Source organism: Oncorhynchus gorbuscha, linkage group LG21 (assembly GCF_021184085.1).
Source record: "Oncorhynchus gorbuscha isolate QuinsamMale2020 ecotype Even-year linkage group LG21, OgorEven_v1.0, whole genome shotgun sequence".
Lineage (NCBI taxonomy): Eukaryota > Metazoa > Chordata > Actinopteri > Salmoniformes > Salmonidae > Oncorhynchus > Oncorhynchus gorbuscha.
The window spans coordinates 27,696,722-27,719,392 of NC_060193.1; the positions used below are offsets into that span (position 1 = coordinate 27,696,722).

At 47.1% G+C, this 22,671-nt stretch overlaps 1 protein-coding gene across 9 annotated transcripts in view; it reads right to left on the reverse strand.

Moving 5' to 3' along the window:
- The window catches only part of LOC124008799 (neurexin-2-like), a 1,096,959-nt gene that overhangs the window by 90,852 nt on the left and 983,436 nt on the right, over positions 1–22,671 (reverse strand). For 7 of the 9 annotated variants that reach the window (XM_046320364.1, XM_046320362.1, XM_046320358.1 and 4 more), the window contains one exon: positions 14,508–14,597. The exons of the other annotated variants lie outside the window; for them this stretch is intronic. In XM_046320364.1, coding sequence (XP_046176320.1) covers positions 14,508–14,597 — 90 coding nt within the window. The remainder of the gene's footprint in view (positions 1–14,507; positions 14,598–22,671) is intronic. 9 annotated transcript variants of the gene reach the window in all.

Sequence of the window (22,671 nt, forward strand, 5' to 3'; positions counted from 1 at the left end):
ATTGTCTTGTCATTATGCTTTCCCTTCTGTTCGTTTCCCCCTGCTGGTCTTATTAGGTTCGTTCCCTTTTTCTATCCCTCTCTCTCCCCCCTCCCTCTCTCTCCTCTCTCTATCGTTCCATTCCTGCTCCCAGCTGTTCCTATTCCCCTAATCATCATTTAGTCTTCCCACACCTGTTCCTTATCTTTTCCCTGATTAGAGTCCCTATTTCTTCCCTTGTTTTCCGTTCCTGTCCTGTCGGATCCTTGTCTATTGTTCATCGTGCTGTGTCTATGTATTGCCCTGTCGTGTCGTGTTTCCCTCAGATGCTGCGTGGTGAGCAGGTGTCTGAGTCTGCTACGTTCAAGTGCCTTCCCGAGGCAACCTGCAGTTCTTGATCAAGTCTCCAGTCTGTTCTCGTCATTACGAGTAGTATTATGCCTTTTGTTTGTAAAGTAACTTTACTGGATTAAAAACTCTGTTTTCGCCAAGTCGCTTTTGGGTCCTCATTCACCTGCATAACAGAAGGATCCGACCAAGGAATGGACCCAGCGACTACAGATGCTCGTAACACTGCCGTCGAGATCCAAGGAGCCATGCTCGGCAGACACGAGCAGGAATTGTCTGCTGCTCGCCATGCCGTGGAGAACCTGGCCGCTCAGGTTTCCGACCTCTCTGGACAGTTCCAGAGTCTTCGTCTCGTGCCACCTGTTACTTCCTGGCCTGCCGAGCCTCCGGAACCTAGGGTTAATAACCCACCTTGCTACTCTGGGCAGCCCACGGAGTGCCGCTCCTTTCTCACCCAGTGTGATATTGTGTTCTCTCTCCAACCCAACACATACTCTAGCGAGAGAGCTCGGGTTGCTTACGTCATTTCACTCCTTACTGGCCGGGCTCGAGAGTGGGGCACAGCTATCTGGGAGGCAAGGGCTGATTGTTCTAACAATTACCAGAACTTTAAAGAGGAGATGATTCGGGTTTTTGACCGTTCAGTTTTTGGTAGGAGGCTTCTAGGGCCCTGGCTTCCCTATGCCAAGGTGATCGATCCATAACGGATTACTCTATAGAGTTTCGCACTCTTGCTGCCTCTAGTGACTGGAACGAGCCGGCGCTGCTCGCTCGTTTTCTGGAGGGACTCCACGCAGTGGTCAAAGATGAGATTCTCTCTCGGGAGGTTCCTTCCAGTGTGGACTCTTTGATTGCTCTCGCCATCCGCATAGAACGACGGGTAGATCTTCGTCACCAAGCTCGTGGAAGAGAGCTCGCGTCAACGGTGTTTCCCTGCTCCGCATCGCAACCATCTCCCTCCTCTGGCTCAGAGACTGAGCCCATGCAGCTGGGAGGTATTCGCATCTCGACCAAGGAGAGGGAACGGAGGATCACCAACCGCCTGTGCCTCTATTGCGGATTTGATGGACATTTTGTCAATTCATGTCCAGTAAAGGCCAGAGCTCATCAGTAAGCGGAGGGCTACTGGTGAGCGCTACTACTCAGGTCTCTTCATCTAGATCCTGTACTACTATGTCGGTCCATCTACGCTGGACCGGTTCGGGTGCTACATGCAGTGCCTTGATTGACTCTGGGGCTGAGGGTTGTTTCATGGACGAAGCATGGGCTCGGAAACATGACATTCCTTTCAGACAGTTAGACAAGCCTACGCCCATGTTTGCCTTAGATGGTAGTCGTCTTCCCAGTATCAGATTTGAGACACTACCTTTAACTCTCACAGTATCTGGTAACCACAGTGAGACTATTTCTTTTTTGATTTTTCGTTCACCTTTTACACCTGTTGTTTTGGGTCATCCCTGGCTAGTATGTCATAATCCTTCTATTAATTGGTCTAGTAATTCTATCCTATCCTGGAACGTTTCTTGTCATGTGAAGTGTTTAATGTCTGCCATCCCTCCCATTTCTTCTGTCCCCACTTCTCAGGAGGAACCTGGCGATTTGACAGGAGTGCCGGAGGAATATCATGATCTGCGCACGGTCTTCAGTCGGTCCCGAGCCAACTCCCTTCCTCCTCACCGGTCGTATGATTGTAGTATTGATCTCCTTCCGGGGACCACTCCTCCTCGGGGTAGACTATACTCTCTGTCGGCTCCCGAACGTAAGGCTCTCGAGGATTATTTATCTGTGTCTCTTGACGCCGGTACCATAGTGCCTTCTTCCTCTCCGGCCGGGGCGGGGTTCTTTTTTGTTAAGAAGAAGGACGGTACTCTGCGCCCCTGCGTGGATTATCGAGGGCTGAATGACATAACGGTTAAGAATCGTTATCCGCTTCCCCTTATGTCATCAGCCTTCGAGATTCTGCAGGGAGCCAGGTGCTTTACTAAGTTGGACCTTCGTAACGCTTACCATCTCGTTCGCATCAGAGAGGGGGACGAGTGGAAAACGGCGTTTAACACTCCGTTAGGGCATTTTGAGTACCGGGTTCTGCCGTTTGGCCTCGCCAATGCGCCAGCTGTTTTTCAGGCATTAGTTAATGATGTTCTGAGAGACATGCTGAACATCTTTGTTTTTGTCTATCTTGACGATATCCTGATTTTTTCACCGTCACTCGAGATTCATGTTCAGCACGTTCGACGTGTTCTACAGCGCCTTTTAGAGAATTGTCTCTACGTAAAGGCTGAGAAGTGCTCTTTTCATGTCTCCTCCGTTACTTTTCTCGGTTCCGTTATTTCCGCTGAAGGAATTCAGATGGATTCCGCTAAGGTCCAAGCTGTCAGTGATTGGCCCGTTCCAAGGTCACGTGTCGAGTTGCAGCGCTTTTAGGTTTCGCTAATTTCTATCGGCGTTTCATTCGTAATTTCGGTCAAGTTGCTGCCCCTCTCACAGCTCTTACTTCTGTCAAGACGTGTTTTAAGTGGTCCGGTTCCGCCCAGGGAGCTTTTGATCTTCTAAAAGAACGTTTTACGTCCGCTCCTATCCTCGTTACTCCTGACGTCACTAGACAATTCATTGTCGAGGTTGACGCTTCAGAGGTAGGCGTGGGAGCCATTCTATCCCAGCGCTTCCAGTCTGACGATAAGGTTCATCCTTGCGCTTATTTTTCTCATCGCCTGTCGCCATCTGAGCGCAACTATGATGTGGGTAACCGTGAACTGCTCGCCATCCGCTTAGCCCTAGGCGAATGGCGACAGTGGTTGGAGGGGGCGACCGTTCCTTTTGTCGTTTGGACAGACCATAAGAACCTTGAGTACATCCGTTCTGCCAAACAACTTAATGCCCGTCAAGCTCGTTGGGCGTTGTTTTTCGCTCGTTTCGAGTTTGTGATTTCTTACCGTCCGGGAAGCAAAAACACCAAGCCTGATGCCTTATCCCGTCTGTTTAGTTCTTCTGTGGCTTCTACTGATCCCGAGGGGATTCTTCCTTATGGGCGTGTTGTCGGGTTGACAGTCTGGGGAATTGAAAGACAGGTTAAGCAAGCACTCACGCACACTGCGTCGCCGTGCGCTTGTCCTAGTAACCTCCTTTTCGTTCCTGTTTCCACTCGTCTGGCTGTTCTTCAGTGGGCTCACTCTGCCAAGTTAGCTGGTCATCCCGGTGTTCGAGGCACTCTTGCGTCTATTCGCCAGCGCTTTTGGTGGCCGACTCAGGAGCGTGACACGCGCCGTTTCGTGGCTGCTTGTTCGGACTGCGCGCAGACTAAGTCGGGTAACTCTCCTCCTGCCGGTCGTCTCAGACCGCTCCCCATTCCTTCTCGACCATGGTCTCACATCGCCCTAGACTTCATTACCGGTCTGCCTTTGTCTGCGGGGAAGACTATGATTCTTACGGTTGTCGATAGGTTCTCTAAGGCGGCACATTTCATTCCCTCGCTAAACTTCCTTCCGCTAAGGAGACGGCACAAATCATCATCGAGAATGTGTTCAGAATTCATGGCCTCCCGTTAGACGCCGTTTCAGACAGAGGCCCGCAATTCACGTCACAGTTTTGGAGGGAGTTCTGTCGTTTGATTGGTGCGTCCGTCAGTCTCTCTTCCGGGTTTCATCCCCAGTCTAACGGTCAAGCAGAGAGGGCCAATCAGACGATTGGTCGCATACTACGCAGCCTTTCTTTCAGAAACCCTGCGTCTTGGGCAGAACAGCTCCCCTGGGCAGAATACGCTCACAACTCGCTTCCTTCGTCTGCTACCGGGTTATCTCCGTTTCAGAGTAGTCTGGGTTACCAGCCTCCTCTGTTCTCATCCCAGCTTGCCGAGTCCAGCGTTCCCTCCGCTCAAGCGTTTGTCCAACGTTGTGAGCGCACCTGGAGGAGGGTGAGGTCTGCACTTTGCCGTTACAGGGCACAGACTGTGAGAGCCGCCAATAAACGCAGGATTAGGAGTCCAAGGTATTGTTGCGGCCAGAGAGTGTGGCTTTCCACTCGCAACCTTCCTCTTACTACAGCTTCTCGTAAGTTGACTCCGCGGTTCATTGGTCCGTTCCGTGTCTCCCAGGTCGTCAATCCTGTCGCTGTGCGACTGCTTCTTCCGCGACATCTTCGTCGCGTCCATCCTGTCTTCCATGTCTCCTGTGTCAAGCCCTTTCTTCGCACCCCGTTCGTCTTCCCTCCCCCCTCCCGTCCTTGTCGAGAGCGCACCTATTTACAAGGTACGTAAGATCATGGACATGCGTTCTCGGGGACGGGGTCACCAATACTTAGTGGATTGGGAGGGTTACGGTCCTGAGGAGAGGAGTTGGGTTCCGTCTCGGGACGTGCTGGACCGTTCACTTATTGATGATTTCCTCCGTTGCCGCCAGGATTCCTCCTCGAGTGCGCCAGGAGGCACTCGGTGAGTGGGGGGTACTGTCATGTTTTGTCTTAGATTGTCTTGTCATTATGCTTTCCCTTCTGTTCGTTTCCCCCTGCTGGTCTTATTAGGTTCGTTCCCTTTTTCTATCCCTCTCTCTCCCCCTCCCTCTCTCTCCTCTCTCTATCGTTCCGTTCCTGCTCCCAGCTGTTCCTATTCCCCTAATCATCATTTAGTCTTCCCACACCTGTTCCTTATCTTTTCCCCTGATTAGAGTCCCTATTTCTTCCCTTGTTTTCCGTTCCTGTCCTGTCGGATCCTTGTCTATTGTTCACCGTGCTGTGTCTATGTATTGCCCTGTCGTGTCGTGTTTCCCTCAGATGCTGCGTGGTGAGCAGGTGTCTGAGTCTGCTACGTTCAAGTGCCTTCCCGAGGCAACCTGCAGTTCTTGATCAAGTCTCCAGTCTGTTCTCGTCATTACGAGTAGTATTATGCCTTTTGTTTGTAAAGTAACTTTACTGGATTAAAAACTCTGTTTTCGCCAAGTCGCTTTTGGGTCCTCATACACCTGCATAACAGAAGGATCCGACCAAGGAATGGACCCAGCGACTACAGATGCTCGTAACACTGCCGTCGAGATCCAAGGAGCCATGCTCGGCAGACACGAGCAGGAATTGTCTGCTGCTCGCCATGCCGTGGAGAACCTGGCCGCTCAGGTTTCCGACCTCTCTGGACAGTTCCAGAGTCTTCGTCTCGTGCCACCTGTTACTTCCTGGCCTGCCGAGCCTCCGGAACCTAGGGTTAATAACCCACCTTGCTACTCCGGGCAGCCCACGGAGTGCCGCTCCTTTCTCACCCAGTGTGATATTGTGTTCTCTCTCCAACCCAACACATACTCTAGCGAGAGAGCTCGGGTTGCTTACGTCATTTCACTCCTTACTGGCCGGGCTCGAGAGTGGGGCACAGCTATCTGGGAGGCAAGGGCTGATTGTTCTAACAATTACCAGAACTTTAAAGAGGAGATGATTCGGGTTTTTGACCGTTCAGTTTTTGGTAGGGAGGCTCTCTCTCTCTCTCTCTCTCTCTCTCTCTCTCTCTCTCTCTCTCTCTCTCTCTCTCTCTCTCTCTCTCTCATTTCCTTTTATATCTCTCTCTTTGCTTCTCTCTGTAACTATCTGGCCGTCCTTTTTTCTATGGGTATCTTTCAGTATGTCACTCGCTCTTCCTCCTGATTTGATTTCCCTTCTCTCTCTATATACTTTTCTCTCACACTAGACCCAGGTCGTGGCTGTAAATGGGAATGTGTTCTCAGTCAACTTACCGAGTAAAATAAGGGTAAAATATATATAATTTACACAAAATAAAGCTCTCTGCTCCCACCTCAGTCTCCCTCTATCATTAGAACATGGCTGTATTGTGTGTTATTTCCCCCTGCTGAATCCAAATGAATGTTCTGTGTTCTAATTCGTGAGAGTTAGAATCCCTTGAGCCAGAGAAAGAAGTCTGATTTGGAGTGTCGTAACACTCCGGCCTCATCACAACTCTCTCTCAGGTCTCTCACACTGTATCTGTCATCAGCTGCGCACCCTGGAAAAGAGTCCCAGTAGGTTGGTCGGCTCGGAAACAAGAGAGGATCAGGGAAGCGATGAATGCTCCTCACTCCATAAGCGGGCATCTGGGGAAGGCAATCACTCGTGCCCTCGCCAAATCACACTGGGGGACTTAGCAGCTGATAGCCTAGCAGGTTGGCCAGGAGGTGAGAGATGCATTTCCGCTTCGATAGCCTCACCGAGGGTACGAGCTAACGATCCCCTAGTGCCAATGCTACGAGAGGGGGGGGTTCAATCACTAATGTGCACTGGAACAGTGGAATGCCACAGGCTTTGGTTGTGACAGGAAATCCATTTATTTTCGGGGGGAGGAGCTTCATCTTGAATATCCCACGCAGGTTGTCATTTTCCTGGAGAGGGAAATATTTGTTTGCGAGAGGAATCATTGAGACAGGTTGAATGGTTCTCTGGGTTGTAATGTCCAGATATGAAAATAGATTTTGGTTATATGGAACAACAGGGTGATGAAATAAAACAAGGTGATGAGATTGAGATGGCACATTTCCGTAAGGGATTCCTCCGGGTGTGTTTTCAATCGCGAGAAAATGAGCCAGAAACATGGTGAAATAATACTTCCTAATATTGGCCCTTCTATTTTAATACTACAGTCATTTTGACTGCACATTCATTTAAAATTGAAATACAGTATCTCTGCCATTTAAATGTATTTTTATGCCCCTCTCTGTCCTCGACTTTTCCTAAATAAGTACAGTATATTTAACACAAGTATTGTGTTAGAATTTCGATATCACCAACATCATGTGTTTAATAAGCAGTTTAAGAGCGCCAAATCCTCTTATAGAGTAACACGAGGTGAAGACGTTTTGATTTCTATATAGTATCAGAAAGACCAGGTGCTGAGGTTTCCAAAACACTTACCTTTGCCAAATACCTCTCAAAATTGAGGAGATGAGCTGTCTTTCAAAATAGGAATTTCTCCAACAATAACCGCTCTTCCATGTGCTCCACAGGTGAGCAGGCGACAGCAGATAGCCTACAGTAAACTAATGAAAATGCTATTGTGTCCTTTGAAATATATATATTTTATGTTGTTGTATTATAATGTTACCCGAGACCTTCATAAACACAACCAAAGGAAACAATTCCCCCGATAGCATATATGAAATGTATATATTAGACCGTCAAAAGGACTGGTCATTGGCTCAAAGTGGCGTCCCCTGAGGCCCGGCTTTTCTGGTGACTTCTCTTCTTCATTTCTAGCTGAAGACGGAGACAGAGAGGGCCATAAGACACTCATAGAGACTATAGCCTCGCCGAGTGAAACGATATGAGGAGGAGAGAGGAGAACGGAGAAGAGACTTCGGGGAGAATTGGAGACGTGCGAAATGACAGGAGAGGGGGAGGAAGACAAAAACGAGTGGAGGGCTAAAGGACGATCACAGGCCTGATGAAGGAGAGGAGCGACTGAGGGCAAGAGAAGAGTGTTAACCGGGGATGATGGAGAGAAGAAAAGGTCAAAGGTGAGGGAGGGAGGGAGGGAGGTGATGAGAAATACACCAGGCGAGAGAAAGGAGGAGGGAGTAGGTGAAACAGAGGGAGGGAGAGTGTCAACCAGTGATGGAGAGAAGAAAAGGTGGAGGGAGAGGGAAGGGGAGCGAAACCAGGGGAGAGAAAGGAGGAGGGAGTAGGTGAAACAGAGGGAGGGAGAGTGTCAACCAGTGATGGAGAGAAGAAAAGGTGGAGGGAGAGGGAAGGGGAGCGAAACCAGGGGAGAGAAAGGAGGAGGGAGTTAGAGAGTATGTGCATTGACATGCTAACTAGACCCATGTCTGAGTAGTACAACCTCAATGGATCATACAACGCAGGCTTCCCCATTTCCCTTTCTGGTTTCGGGCTAATTATACGGCTAACCTAGCAGCCATCGCTCGGGCTTGGCAGAGAAAAACCCACGGGGCTCTGGTTGCTAGTTCCATGGGAAACCTGTTCACATCAACTGGATCACTGTTTCTCTCTCCACTGACCAGAAGAGAATCAGTGGGGCATAACGCATCTACATCCATGTTTTCTTCTCGACGAGGGAAAAGACGAGCCAGTGACGGTAATTACCGGCTGAGCTGACGGAGCCGTGGAGGAGTGGGCAGAGTCCGTCCACGCTCGGCTGCCTAATGCACAGATTGCCTGTCTAAAGGTTTTGGTAATGAGAGCAAGCCTGCAACCTCCACTGGACGTGGAGGGGAGGGGGGAGCTCAAACACAGTTCAGCCCCTTCCAAGTGGCTAAGGTGGGGGAGAGGAAGCGGGGCTGGAAGTTCTAGATGGATGTTCTGGATCTAATGGCATTCCAGTGGAAGGGATCCGAGGGAGGGATTGGAAGTGGAGACTGGAGAGGCCTCCAACATCATTATGCTCCCTTTCTTCCGTAGCCTGTTTAATCTAGGAGAGAGGGTTTGACACACAGAAGTAGACGCATCTTAAATGTTTTGCAGTGGTGACTCGGCTAGTGGGGCAGATGGATGGATTACCCAGGCTCCTCCACTGTGAAGGCACCGCTTGAGGGGTTTTTGATTGACAGAAGCTTGGAATGTTTACACCGAGAACCTTTCGTATCGCTTGGCCGTTGGCAAATCATTCCCTCAATTCCGGGATTCAACAGCGAATCTCAAGAAAAACACAGGCTTTTCTCCCTTTAACCCTCCTCTTTTCCCACCTCCGAGCCAAGACCGAATGGGGTGCGCTGCTGACAGAGTTGATTATGAAGTGGGTAGTAGTTATCTCCTTAGCGCAAGCCGCTCTTTGCTAATTAAGTCTTTTGCTTTTTTTTATTCCACTGGAAAAGTAGGCGATTTGGTAACGCTCTGAATGAATTGTGTATGACAAAGGAAGGCGAGGGGCGGAATGCACCGAGACTTTAGTAAAGAAAGCACTGCGCGAGGGAGTAGTGAGGCCCTCAGGGGCCAGGGGACGGTAGATAGAGACATACTGTGGCGGGGAGGTACACAGGCAGGGTACAGTACACTAGACAAAGCATGACAGGGTGTGGTGGCTTTCTCTGCATCGTGACACGTCTTGAGAGATCTAGGAAGTTGGTGAGAGGTATGGCAGTAAGCTAAGGTACAGGACTTCAGGCAGGGTACAGTACACTAGATATGACGGGGTGTAGTGGCTTTCTCCGCATCATGACATATCTGGAGAGATCTAGGAAGTTGGTGAGCTCACGACAGATCCTTTTTCTTCAGTCACTTCAGTTGCTATAGGGCCCTCAAACTCAACCCTGCACCTGGAAGCCCGTTCCACTGCGTTTTTTCATTGTTCCCCTCTAATCAGGGACTGATTTAGACCTGGGACACCAGGTGGGTGCAATTAATTATCAGGTAGAACAGAAAACCCGAAGGCTCCAAACCTCGTAGGGTCAGAATTGAATACCCCTGCTCTTGTTCATTTCATGGTAGGAAACGGCGAAATAACACAGCCAAAGTGCCCCATTATTTAAGCCAGTAGGAACCGGAGTCTCACGACCACTTTCCCCTCTACGAGTTACAAATACACAGTGTCTTCCTGTTTTTCCAACACAGCTGTAATAAAAGAGAAAGAGCTAATGGAAAGGAGCAAAAGAGGAGAACGGAGCGTGTGAGCCAAATAAACTCACCATGGACGGTCTGGAGGGAGTTGCAGGGGCCACAGGGCCGTCCCCACTGGTGAGGGGCCCGGGTTGAAAAATCTCTGTAATAAAGACAGGCTCACGCATGGCCTGTCTGGATGGGCGCACCAGCCAGGAGAAGGTCGATTTGGGCCCAGGCATCATATCGACTAGGAGGACTCGATTGCTTTCGGTTAGGGAAAAAGGGGGTGCTTGAACCAGACCATTAAACACTGAACATTAAACCCAGCTCACTGGGTAGCTCGCTAGAAGCTGTCCAGGCACCACTGTTGACGCAAAGGCCTGTGTTGTGTTCCTTCCATCTCAGTTTTGACCACTTGAACATGTCTCTGGATTTTCTCTTTGGGTTCTTAATGGCACCAGAGAGTTTGGTGTCCTCCCTAAACCCAGATGTACGCCACACTGCTCCCATTTTAAACTGTAGCTCCGGCTATTCTTCTCTTCTCTGCGACTGGAATATATTGGGGGGTAAAGCCAGGAAGTAAATATACCTCATTGGCTAAAAGTGGAACGTTTTACCGGTTTGAGAAGGAGAACAAGGGAAATCGATTGTCGCTGGTTATTTGTAATCTCAATTTTGTCCTCCCTCTCCTTTCTCTCTCCCCGGAAAGATTAGGAAACCGTATCTCATTCTGGTTGTTTCAAAAGAAAAGAGGCTGCGGTGTCGTCGCAAGTTAGCGGCGCCAAGAAAACTGCAGAGGATGTGGAAGGAAAGCGATAGAGAGAGAGAGAGAAGCAGAGAGAGAGAGGGAGAGAGAGGTGGAAGGAGAGCGATAGAGAGAGAGAGAGAGAAGCAGAGAGAGAGAGGTGGAAGGAGAGCGATAGAGAGAGAGAAGCAGAGAGAGAGTGAGGGAGAGAGAGGTGGGAGGGGTGGAAAACAGAAGAGGTTGTGGAAGGAGAGCGATAGAGAGAGAGAGAAAAATAAAAGAGGGAGAGAGAGGTGGGAGGGGTGGAAAACAGAAGAGGATTTGGTGTGACGGATATGAGGTGAGAGCGAGAGAGCGAGAGAGTGAGAGAGAGAGAGGGAGAGAGAGGAACGAGGGAAAGGAGGGCAGATCCGAGCGAGTTTGGTTGGATTGAGCTGTTAAAAACTTTTGGGTCTCTTATTTTTCCCCTCCATTGAGTCTGTATAAGTGCTGCCATTTTGGATTTATTCGGCAGGCACTGGGAGGGCCAGAGATGTTCTCCCTGATCTGCCTCAAAGTCTGGAGGAGAACAGAGAATGAGAGCTGCACATTGAGATGTGTGATCCAACAGCCAGCTCTGGGCTGGGCGAGATATTGTAATACCTACTAAGCTCCATCTACTTCATCCTATAAAGTTGGTTGGGAGCATTGATAACTGTGTGTGTGTGTGTGTGTGTGTGTGTGTGTGTGTGTGTGTGTGTGTGTGTGTGTGTGTGTGTGTGTGTGTGTGTGTGTGTGTGTGTGTGTTACCTACCTTTTCCATGTCTTGATTCCACTCCGTACTTGATTTTATTGGAAGTCTATTGCTCTACGGTACCATGCAATCTCACGGAATCGTTAAGTGGCAAAAATAAACCACTTCAAAGATTTTCAAAAGGGCGTAGATTGCTCTAGTTACCCCAGCTGTTTGATTTGATTTATATCAACGAAAGCAAATGTCCATTCTTTGTGTTCATACGGTTCCACAGACCTGACCGCACTGAACCCAGACTGACCCCGAGTTCAGGAGACACACTGGGCTGACGTTTGTTTCGCTCCGGTCAAGACATCTGAACCAATGAAAACCACAGATTCAGGGTTGTGGTCAGAGGGGTGTGGTCTGTATGAGATCTGAAGTCTGGACCGTTACAGACCAGGCTGTAATATCCATAGGATAAACCCCCACTCGCTTTCCTTCATACATACATCCATATATCCACCACCTTGAACAGACATGATTTTTCATTCAACATAGCAAATGACATATGATTTCACCCATTTTGGTTCATACAGTTGTTTACACAAGCAACATATTTTATGTGCCAACATAGTGGAACAGTAAACGTTAAAGGGACCTTATAATCTCTTGTAACTTTATACTGAAAGAAGCATTTGAATAATTGCAGGTTTCGTCACAAAGCTGCAAAAATAATTCGAATTTTGGTGTTCAAGTTAAACTGGTTCATTTTTAACCCTCTGAGTTTTACGTTTCGGGGTGAGGAGGGGTGAGGGGAGAGGGGGGGGGTAATCTGGTACCACTTCATCATGGCTTAAAGGGGTCCAGCACTTAGTTAGCTGTTTAGTTGTTATCAGTTCTAGATTTGGGAGGAATTTCAAAAGTTCCAATTGAGCTTGTTAGAGAGGTTTATAACAGGATTATGACTGAGGGCTTCTTGGTTGTATCCTAGCTAGTGTCCAGAAGGTAAGACTATAGGAATCCTTTCGGTGTGACTGTAAATAACATACTGGCCTTCTGTTCATAGTTTTGAAGAGGGGTGGTGTGGGGAGAGTCAGCCCTCAGTAGAGTTAGCGCGGGGTGAGTTTGGTTTGCTGTTAGGTGGTTAGATTCTGCTTAGTTCAGGTTTTAGGATTAATCTCTGTCTGTTTCTATAGCAAAGTAACTTTGAACTTTAACCCTTTGAGTTGAGAAATGTCCTCTGCCTCCCTCTTTCCGTTACCTTCCCTCCAATCTTTGTTTATGGTAAGAGGGCCTTTATACTAAACCTCCGCAGCTTCCTCTCGCACTGTTGATTCTTTGGTTCTTATTGTGTCTTGTCATCATTATCCTAAATCTGGTTGGTAATTCATATCAAGTCATCCTTATTAATGTATGAAGAAATGTGCACAAAACCCTTCAGTTGATTCCCTTATACTGATTCTATCCAATCCATGCTAAATGACCTATTAATCCAAAATGACATACAGTGAGCAGTTTACTGATTCTGTTTTTGTCAAATAAACACGGAAACTCTTAATTTCTCTTGTTTGACTCTCACATAAATACACATTCATTTATTTGGAATCTTTCCTCGCATGTGTGATCACTTATAATACCGTTTCAAAGAACAGCCGGCCGCGGCAAATTAGAAGATGTAAAATGTGATGTGTCCATGACACTGCATCTATTATTAGTCATACAAACAGAATACAGACTTGGGTAAAGCCTTTAGAGCCTTAGAGATGCGTGACTTAGACTAATCTACCCTCAAATTCCCTTAGCAAGTCGCATTTTACTGTGTTGTGAAGCCTAACATCAACTCATTTAAAATCGGACTCACTTTGACTAGCAGTCACAGAATAAGTAACATTAAAACTTTGCCCAGAGGCGAACTCTCAGTTCTTCTAAATAATTATTGTATGTGTAATAAGGCACATCTACACCTTCTAGTTATCGTTTGTATTTGTGCTAGATGTGGACGGCCCATTATCGTGCTGTGAAAGCGGAGCGAGCTAGCTAGCTAGCTAGCGCAGGTTGAAAATGGCCAAAATTATGGCGTGACTGAGGTAACTGTGGCCAGAGGGATGGAATGAAAAGGGGAGGGGAGGAGGAGGAGCAACATAGGCCACACCTCCATTTGGGGAGTAAAAAAATAAAAATAGAATCAACCACCTTTCAGCAGTACAAACATACAACACAGGACAAAGACAAAGAGGTCAGGGGACGTTTGGCACTCAAAGGGTTAAAGAATCGTCACTTTTGGTCAGATCCAAACTGCAGATCGATCATGCTCGTTGTTGTCGGGCAGAATAAGGCTGACACAGCGAATTGTAGGCTTATTAAACAAAGTCAAACAGTTTACATTAAACAGTCCCTTTAACTTTTAATGACTTTCAGGTGGCTACTTTTCTCTGGAGTGCTCCAAACATTATTAAGTGGTCGATGTTTCTTCCTCCTAATTGTCACTTTTGTGAATAAGAATTTGAATAATAATCACCATAATTAATAAAACTTCACAAGACCAAACAACAGAAACACAGTAAGAGAAGCAGAAGGGAACCAATAGGATCTGTCTTTTTTGTCAGGTTGGTTACTGGGGGGTTATGTCGGGGTTATTGGGAAGTTATGACTCTGAAGAGATGCAGCCCCATGTCAAGGTGCTTTGGACATGGTTCCCCTGTGCAGTGTAACCTACTACTGGCTCTTTCGCTCAGTACCTTCATTGAAATGCTATGAAGAATATGTAAGGTCATTAACAACACTGTAATATTAGTTCACCAGCTAGCTGATAAGGGAGGTGGATTTAGTATACATTTGCCTACTTTCATAATTGCCAATTACAAGATAGAATGACCTGTATAATTGCTTCCAGGGGGGCTAGAACAGCAAATTGATACAGTATGCAACAAAACTGTAGAGCGTGACGCATGGTTACCTGTTTGAATGTGTTATTCATGTATATTACTACTCAGTGACATAATTGAATGATAAAGCTTAAGCCAATCACATTGAGACTGATTGGGTAAGGTCATAAGCCAATCACATTGGACATATGTGAATCAGGGGAACTGTAAAGAGCCAATAACATCCACCTTTGTTGCGTGGCACTGCACCTCCTCCAGAGCGGTGGTTAACGGTGATTAAGTGGTTAGGTCATTAGTGGAGTGTTAAGGGGTTTTTAGTTACCTTTGTCGAGTAGCCACTCGTCAACTACCCGACCAAGTCGGTATGGGATTCTTTGTCTAGCAATAGCCAGGCGTTCATTATCAAAGTTCCCTTTAGAGAATTTGGAAAAGAGTGCAGGTTAATATCTGGAAGGTCAAAGGTTCAAAGGTTAAAGGTTAGAGAAAGGGCAACATGGCAAAACGTTTAGCAAGGTTATGTACGTTAAAATCAGCTTTAGGTAGTTTCAGGAAGTAGTAGCTTTTTGCGGACTGGATTGGATTGGTTAGACAGCATTCTAGTTACCTCAGGTTTAAATGGTTGTTTTGGTTATGGGTCCGATAAGTTAAACATATTTATGAATAATTTAGAAATAGTATATTTGTATAATGGATAGCTGATACAGCCAATAGCTCAGTGGACAGTGAAAATCAATAGCATCAATGAAATCAATAGTAACAATCTATAACATATGTTAAAACCAACATGAAAAGCATTCAGTTATAGCAATGTCATATGCATTAACATCATCATTACGTTATTCAAACATTTTCAAGTATTCATCATCAAACCATCATTTCCTGTTCAGAGACCCTTAAGCAGATATTACTTAACACATTACATGGTTAATACAAGGAAGACATATTCTGCTTGAGATCCCACGCAACCATCCTTCGAGGCAAGTCTCGGTGCTCAAGTCTGACATATTACATGAAGAAACTTCAAATCCCATAATGCAACACTAATCCCAACTTGTGCACTTTTGAGTAAATATAAAGAACTTGGTGGATTTGAGCTCTGCTGTTTCATACATACTGTACATAACCTATCAGGTTTTTTTCCCCCAGCTTAATAATCATCAACGGCACTTCATAATTTCCATCTTCTCGTCAGTGCGTCAAAAGCTCTTCATTGCTTTTCCATTAAACCGCATGACATCATTTAACCAGAGCTAAAATGATTATCTCCCTCATAATTTCAATCAGAATCAACCGCTGGATTGTACTGTATAGGGCCGGGCTCTTCAGCGCTAGCTATAAAGCCATGCCTGGGGTGAGAAAGTCATACAAATAAGTACAACAACAAAAAAAGCCTGAAAAACGGCATATTAACAGTCTGTGCTGTAATAATGTGCCAGGAAATGGATGGTGCTCGAGCTGCAATAACCAGGTGAAGGGTAGAGCGTAACGTAAGGGTGTAGGTGTAGTGGCGGGGGCGTAAGGCGCAGGCAGAGAGATCATGTGCCTATAATTCTTGTCGACAAAGCTGCTGTCCTCTCTCCCTCTATTCACCGCAGTGCTAAACACATATATATATATATATATATATATATATATATATATATATATATATATATATATATATATATATATATACACTCTGTTCTGCAGGGAGGGGGGCGGATGAGGAGCCCCGGTGGAGATAGTGAGGGAGAGGATATGTGGAAAGGAGGATGGGAGGTAGGAGGGCAGGTGAGCAAAGACTTCCAGGAGAGGGATGAGAGAGGGATAGTGAAGAGGAATAGAATTGGAGAGAGTGTTTGTTTCTGGGGAAAAACTTGAGTGAGGCGAGGTGCGTGTGTGTGTGTGTGTGTGTGTGTGTGTGTGTGTGTGTGTGTGTGTGTGTGTGTGTGTGTGTGTGTGTGTGTGTGTGTGTGTGTGTGTGTGTGTGTGTGTGTGTGTGTGTGTGTGTGTGTGTGCGTGTATTTCTGCTGAGCGATTAATGCTTTTGAGGTCGGTTTGGGCTCGGTTTGATTAAAACATTATCACGGTTTTCGATTGCGGTTTTGTTTTTTAAATGATATTTTTTTACATGAAATGCACTGTGCATCATGTTGGTTGAAGTCTGTAACACAGAATACAACAATTAGTACAAGTCCCATGATGGAAGTGCTTATCACTTATTAACCATACTTTATTCAAATGACTTTACTTTAATACAATATTTCAGTTGTTGTGTATACTACATTTGTTTTATTTGATGACTTTATTATTTATTTCCAAGTCATCTCATCTCTATAGCTGTTGTCTATGCTGTCTGACAGAATCACCATTTTATGAGTTCTTCAATGTAAATAAGGCATACTTTTATGACGGCTGAATACCAACTATCAATCACTTGCAGTAGATCATGTATTTTCAGGTAGCGATACCTCGCAAAGCAACAGCTGCTCACTATTTCACCTCATGATCACACATTCTTCTCTTTTCAGGAGCAAGCCTAAAAGAAACACCCCGTTTTTTTACCCCGTTTTAAACTACAACTCACCACGACATCGCACAAATCTGATTGATCTCTAAACAAATTAAATGGAATTTGAATAACTGAGCCAACGGCAGTAAATTAGTTGTTTAAAAAACAAAAAAATAACAGAAATGTTGGTTAGTCGCTCAGCAATAGTGTTGAGAGAGAGAGAGAGAGAGAGAGAGAGAGAGAGAGAGAGAGAGAGAGAGAGAGAGAGAGAGAGAGAGAGAGAGAGAGAGAGAGAGAGAGAGAGACCAAAAGGGGGAGACAGTCGGTGAGGAATGGATGGAAAGAGTGAGCAGAGAAAAGGGGAGAAAGAAACATATTGTGGGAGGCAGCGGTCCTTACTGAGATAAGTCAGTTCCTCCCTCGACATATCTCTCGACTAGTCCCTCTCTCCCTCCCTGCTATTACCAAAGCATAGGCACAGAGATTAAACAGGCATCCCTTTGCCAGTCTGACAACTAAACCCACCCCTGCTACTGAACACTGAACAGCCTTCTTCAGACAGAAAATACATCTCAGATATTAAGCCCTCCCTCTAGTGGTAGTATCTGACCAGTGCAGCCATTTTAATAAAACTCCAAGGCTCTGAACAAGATTCGCTATTTCTAAAAAGGCAACCGTCCTTTCTTCCTGCCTTGAAATAATCTTTGATTTTGATCTATGTAGGGGAAACTTATCAGGTTAGATCATTCATTTACCTCAAGCAAATGTCCTACGAGGTACTGTGCCTCCTCTCTGAGTGGAGGGAGAGGTAGAAAGAGAGGGAGGAAAAATAAAGGAGGGGTTCCCACCAAAATCGCAGAAAGACGTCAGAAAGCCGTGGCTCCACTCTGGCTGTTAATTAGATTACAATTAGGAGATTCAAAAGCCATCCTGCGTGAATCTGACGATGTCATTCAATAGAACGTCATTTTTAAAATTATTCCTGCCACCCCGCTGCTAAGGGAGGATAAGAGGGGGGGGGGGTTTAAGGTTTAAGAATTTCCTCCCTTCTTCTCCCCCTCTACCACCTCCCCATGAAGCCCCCAGGTGTTCGAGTAATCAGAAACGGAGAAGACAGTGGAGTGTGTGTGTGTGCCTGTGTGTATCTGTGTGTGTGGAGGTGTGTGTGTACTATTCAGTGTATGCATGTGACTAAGTGCGCGTGTTTGCGCCTCGCTGACAAACACTATAGTGCCAGCAGCCCCTTGGCGTCAGGCAGCCTTGTCACCAGCAACAAGCGAAAAGAATAAGTGCAGGCGGGACAAGCGGAGGCCTCAAGCCTGTTATTTCTATATAAGGAGAGATTTGGAAATGCCAATGTGGAACAGCTGAAGACGGATGAGACCGAGGCGGTAAAAGAGAATGTGCCCGCTAAACACATTGGTGGATGTTATTGTCTCCACAGTCTACAGCATACCTACTCTCCACTCTGTAGAAGGGACTGAACACTATGCACCCAGGACATTGAAATAGAAGACCGAGAGGACCACCATGCCTGGAAAGCCGCAAGCCAGCTCGCCCTCTCCCGTAGCCCAGAGCGGGTGCCTGGAGCCTGGGTTAGATTCGTGGCAAAGCTGGGCAGCGCCCGGGGAGCCTGAACATCACAGCTGTGATGCCAGGGGCAGGGCAAGGGCAGTGTGATTGACTGGCATCGTGGGAGACAATGGGAGAGGAGGAGGATAGACAGAAGCTGGCATGCCAGGGATAGGTGTATGTGTCCTGGGCTGTGACGGGCATCGCTGTGAAGGCCAGTCTCTCCGGTCTATGACTCAGAACCACTTCTCCTCTCACTGACTCTGTCGCTTTAGTTTGATTGTGTGTGTGAGATTCATGTCGTGAGTCAGTGTGTGTGTGTGTGTGTGAGAGAGAGCGAGAGAGAGAGAGATGCAAGTTGTGTGTGTGTGGAGGGATATCTATCAGGGGAAGTCAACTGTATATCATCTCTTGCTCTGCAGCCAGATGCCCTTGTACAGGACACACATTTGAAATATATCCAGCAGAGTAGAATGGAGCTGTCTGGATGTTTTGCCCATCTTTCTCACTTTTTTTCTCTCTCTCTGCTTCTTTTCTCTTTCTCTCGCTCTCTCTCTTTCTCTCCCTCTCCCTTTCTCTTATCGCTCTCTTCTCTCCCCCTCTATTCTCTCTCTCTTTCTCGTTCCCTCCCCCTCTCTTCCGCCCTCTCTCGCTCTATGTCACTGTCTGTGTATCTGACCTTTTCTCTCCACACTGCATTCAAATGTGTTATCCCTCTCTGAGTACACTGTATACCCAAGCTGAAGCATCCCTCCCATTGGAATACATACACTCCATATCAATCCCTTTTCTCCGAACATCCTCACACATCTCTTCCCATATGAATTGAGAACGGATTCCTCTTCACCATATAACGACAGTGTGATCTCTGCAGTAGTTGTCAGTCTAACGGTTCTGTTTAATCCATGGAAATATAATTCTATGTTCTGGTTTTATCGCTCCTCTCCGATCTGCCACTCTGGGTCTGCGTGTTGATGTCAGAGTGAGGGACTGGGGCTCGTGTGGAAATCAAAGTTGTCAGTTCTTTAATTAGCTAGAGCAATCTTTTCCCTCCATCTCCCTGATGAGGGCTCCTGTCCCTCTCCCGTTCCCCTCTCCTCCGCCAGCCACGCAGGCCTGGAATTGGACCGCTGTCTAACTGTGAAAGATCCAATCAGAGCGTGCCGTGCCGGTGGACCACGAGTCCCTATAAGCCCCCAACCCCAACCAAGGAACGCATGTCACTCTGCAGTGTTACATCACTGCCTTCTTTATTTCCTACATACATTGGATTTGTCTGGAATTCAGTTAAATGACTGCAGGATAACTTCAATGCCTGAACCGTAGTAGATTGGAGGTGTCGCTGTTAAGTCAGACTTATTGTCACTCAAATCTAACATCAAAGAAATGCTGTGCTTATGAGGGCTAAATAACCCACTCTATATTCTACCAGAAATCACCCCACAACCTTGGACCATGTTCAACTGAAATGATGACATCCTTTCTATCCTATCGGAAATGGCCGTCCTCCAAGTACCACAGCCCTATTTAATAACAAATCATACCCATAATGCATTATTTGACCATCACCATCCTTATCCCTTTAGCACAGTGTAACATCAAAGTCACATTGAGACTTCAACTGCGATGGTTCAGGTATTGAAGTTCTACTGCACTCTAAGTAGGGCCAAGCCTCTAGCTCTGCTCCTGGAAATTAGATTGCACCGCTGCTGTACGACTCAAGTACTTGTTCTACTCCAAGTAGGAGGGCTAATCCTGTGGCTCTGTGAACTCCTGTCCTGGTGTTCCCTGAGCTGGAGCCAGGCTGTCTAGACCCTGCCAGCCTGCCACGTCTATGCCTCCTGGAACTTAAACGGGCACGGCTGGATGGGAAGAGAAGTGCTGAGCTTCTCCGAGACCCTGGCCTCCTCACAGCCTCGCAGCTCTCGGTCTCTCTCCCGCTCTCCCTCTCGTTAGCTCTCGCTCCCGTTCTTCCTCTCGTTAGCGTTCGTTCGCTCTCTCTCCCACTCTTCCTCTCGTTAGCTCTCTCTCTCGTCCCCCCTCGGTCTCTCATCCCCTAGCGTTTACAGTGGCTCAGAGGTAGGAGAAGGCAGACAAAGGCAGGTAGACTTTAAAAAGGGTTGAGCTGCTTCGCAGGCTCCCCCTGTGCTGACCTCTGAGTGGCTGGGACAAAGAGACTCCTAGCTGGGAGACAGCTGCTCAGCCACCCTGGCTCTCTTGTTCTCTCGCTGTCTCCAGCTATGCAGGTTCAGTATAGGTCAGCACTCAGTACTCACAGAAACTTCTGTTAAACGCCTGGCAGCAAGAGCACAGGGAAGGAATACGAGGAACTCTCTGCCTCTCCTCGTTCATTCTTTCTCTGTTTGCCTCTGTCCTCTGTCATTCACTTCCTCTCCTTTTCTCGAGAGTCCCTTTCTTTTTTGGCTCCCGTGATAAAGACGAGCAAATTCAAAAAAATATATTTTTTATATAAATACGGAGCTATATTGTATGCAATTAACCATATATTGTGGTCAATTAACCATGTATTTGTGGATGTTGATGTGTGCTTGGGGTTATTGTCTTCCTTGAAGATCCACCACTTGGGGCCAAGATTCAGCCTCCTGGCAGAGGCAACCTAGTTCTCTCGGCTTAAAAGGTACCAGGTAAAGGGCATGATGCCGTTGACCTTAACAAGGGCCCCAGGACCCGTGGAAGCATAGTAACACCACAACATCGAAGATCCGCCGCCATATTTTACAGCAGGGATGAAGTATTTTCTGCATATGCATTGTTCAACACTGGTGTGCGTGGCCAAGAAGCTCTCGTTTTCTTTTTCATGCCATCCAACAAATGTAAATGCCAGGAGTTTGCCATACGGCATTGGCACTTAGATTGGAACCTGCGCATTTTGCAATGGCCATCTCAGTCTCCGGACTTGAACCCCTTTTGAGAATGGGTTTGAATTGAAGAGGTCAGTCCATAAGAGCAGATGAAGGATATCAAGGATCTGGGAAGGCTCTGTATGGAGGAATGGTCCAAGATCCCTCCCAATGTGTTCTCCAATCTCATAAAAGATTTATTTCGACGTACCATACAGTATGTGTAATCTCGGTAGCTGTGATGCTATCCAATTTGTGCACCGCTTGTTATACAGTGCTGTCGACGCAAACCCTATCCATCCGAGAGCTGATAGCAGCTGGCTTACACAACCCATGCCGAGCAGCTATCTCTATCTCGCTCTCCTTCATCCTCTCTTTCTCATTCTGAGGGGCGTGGACCATCGCTATGGACCCCTGCCTTTCCACTCCACCTCACTTTTCCCCCACTCACTCACTGGCTCTCCTCCTTTTATCTCCTCTCTCTCATTCTACCCCCCCCCCTCCCTTACCCCTATATAACTATTTCCCCACTTCCCTCTTCCTCCCCATCTCTTCCCTCTTCCTCTCCAGCCATTTCTTCACAGGCACAGCCAGGGGCCAAAGCAATAAGACAGCTCTATTGGTGGTGTGCTGCAGACGCCCTGGATCAGGATAGTGTGTTGGCGCAGCGTGCACACTCCACTTGTCATAATGATGAAGTTACTAGGCGACACAAATGCTAATCACCAGGAGGCAGCCCAGCTACAGGGAATGGGAAGTAAGACGGCAATGTAAATAGAAAGTTAAAGGAGCATCGTGCTACTGTTGATGCTGATCCATCGGCTGGTGTTGTAGACAGGCAAACCATATCCCTCTTAACTATAGAGCCATTTACACCACGCCAGAGCAATGTTCTGTGTCGTGACTTAAAATACTATTATGGTCATCGTCGTAAATGTCAGGCTGCGCTTCGACGTTCCCTAGCTTTCCGATACGGAAGAAGAAAGGACGAGGAGTGGGAGATGGATGATGAGGAGGAGATGGATGATGAGGAGGAGGAGGAGAGAGGAGAAGGCTGGGATGGAGTGGGAGAGAAATATGGCCAGTCGAGTCAAATGCAACTGCTTTGACGTTGTATTGTATATTAGCTTGGCTGTGGACATATCAATGGGAGTATATGAGGAAAGGGTGTTAGGACTTCCGTTACTACCATCCACGCTATCTGAGACGCTCACACTCAGTTTATCTAGCAAAGGTGTTTGAATCTGGTTGAAATGTGCTGCAGTTGAACTGAGGGCAGTTCTCAAATTATTTTCAACCTGTTCCCAGTTGTACAGCTGTTAATCTTTTACACACAAATCAAGGATTCTGGTTTTTGTGTGTGTGTGTGTGTGTGTACACTGCCACAACTGGTACCTCACCTTCCTCTTGCCCTCTCCCTTTGTCTCCCCCTCCCTCCCTCTCTCCTATGGGAGAGCTCATCTTTCCTTGGTCTGTCCCCACTACCCATTGCCCTCCAAATCACCTGCCCACAGCATATTAGATGAGGAGGAGTCTCCCTTGTCTCCTCCAGCCTGCCAGCT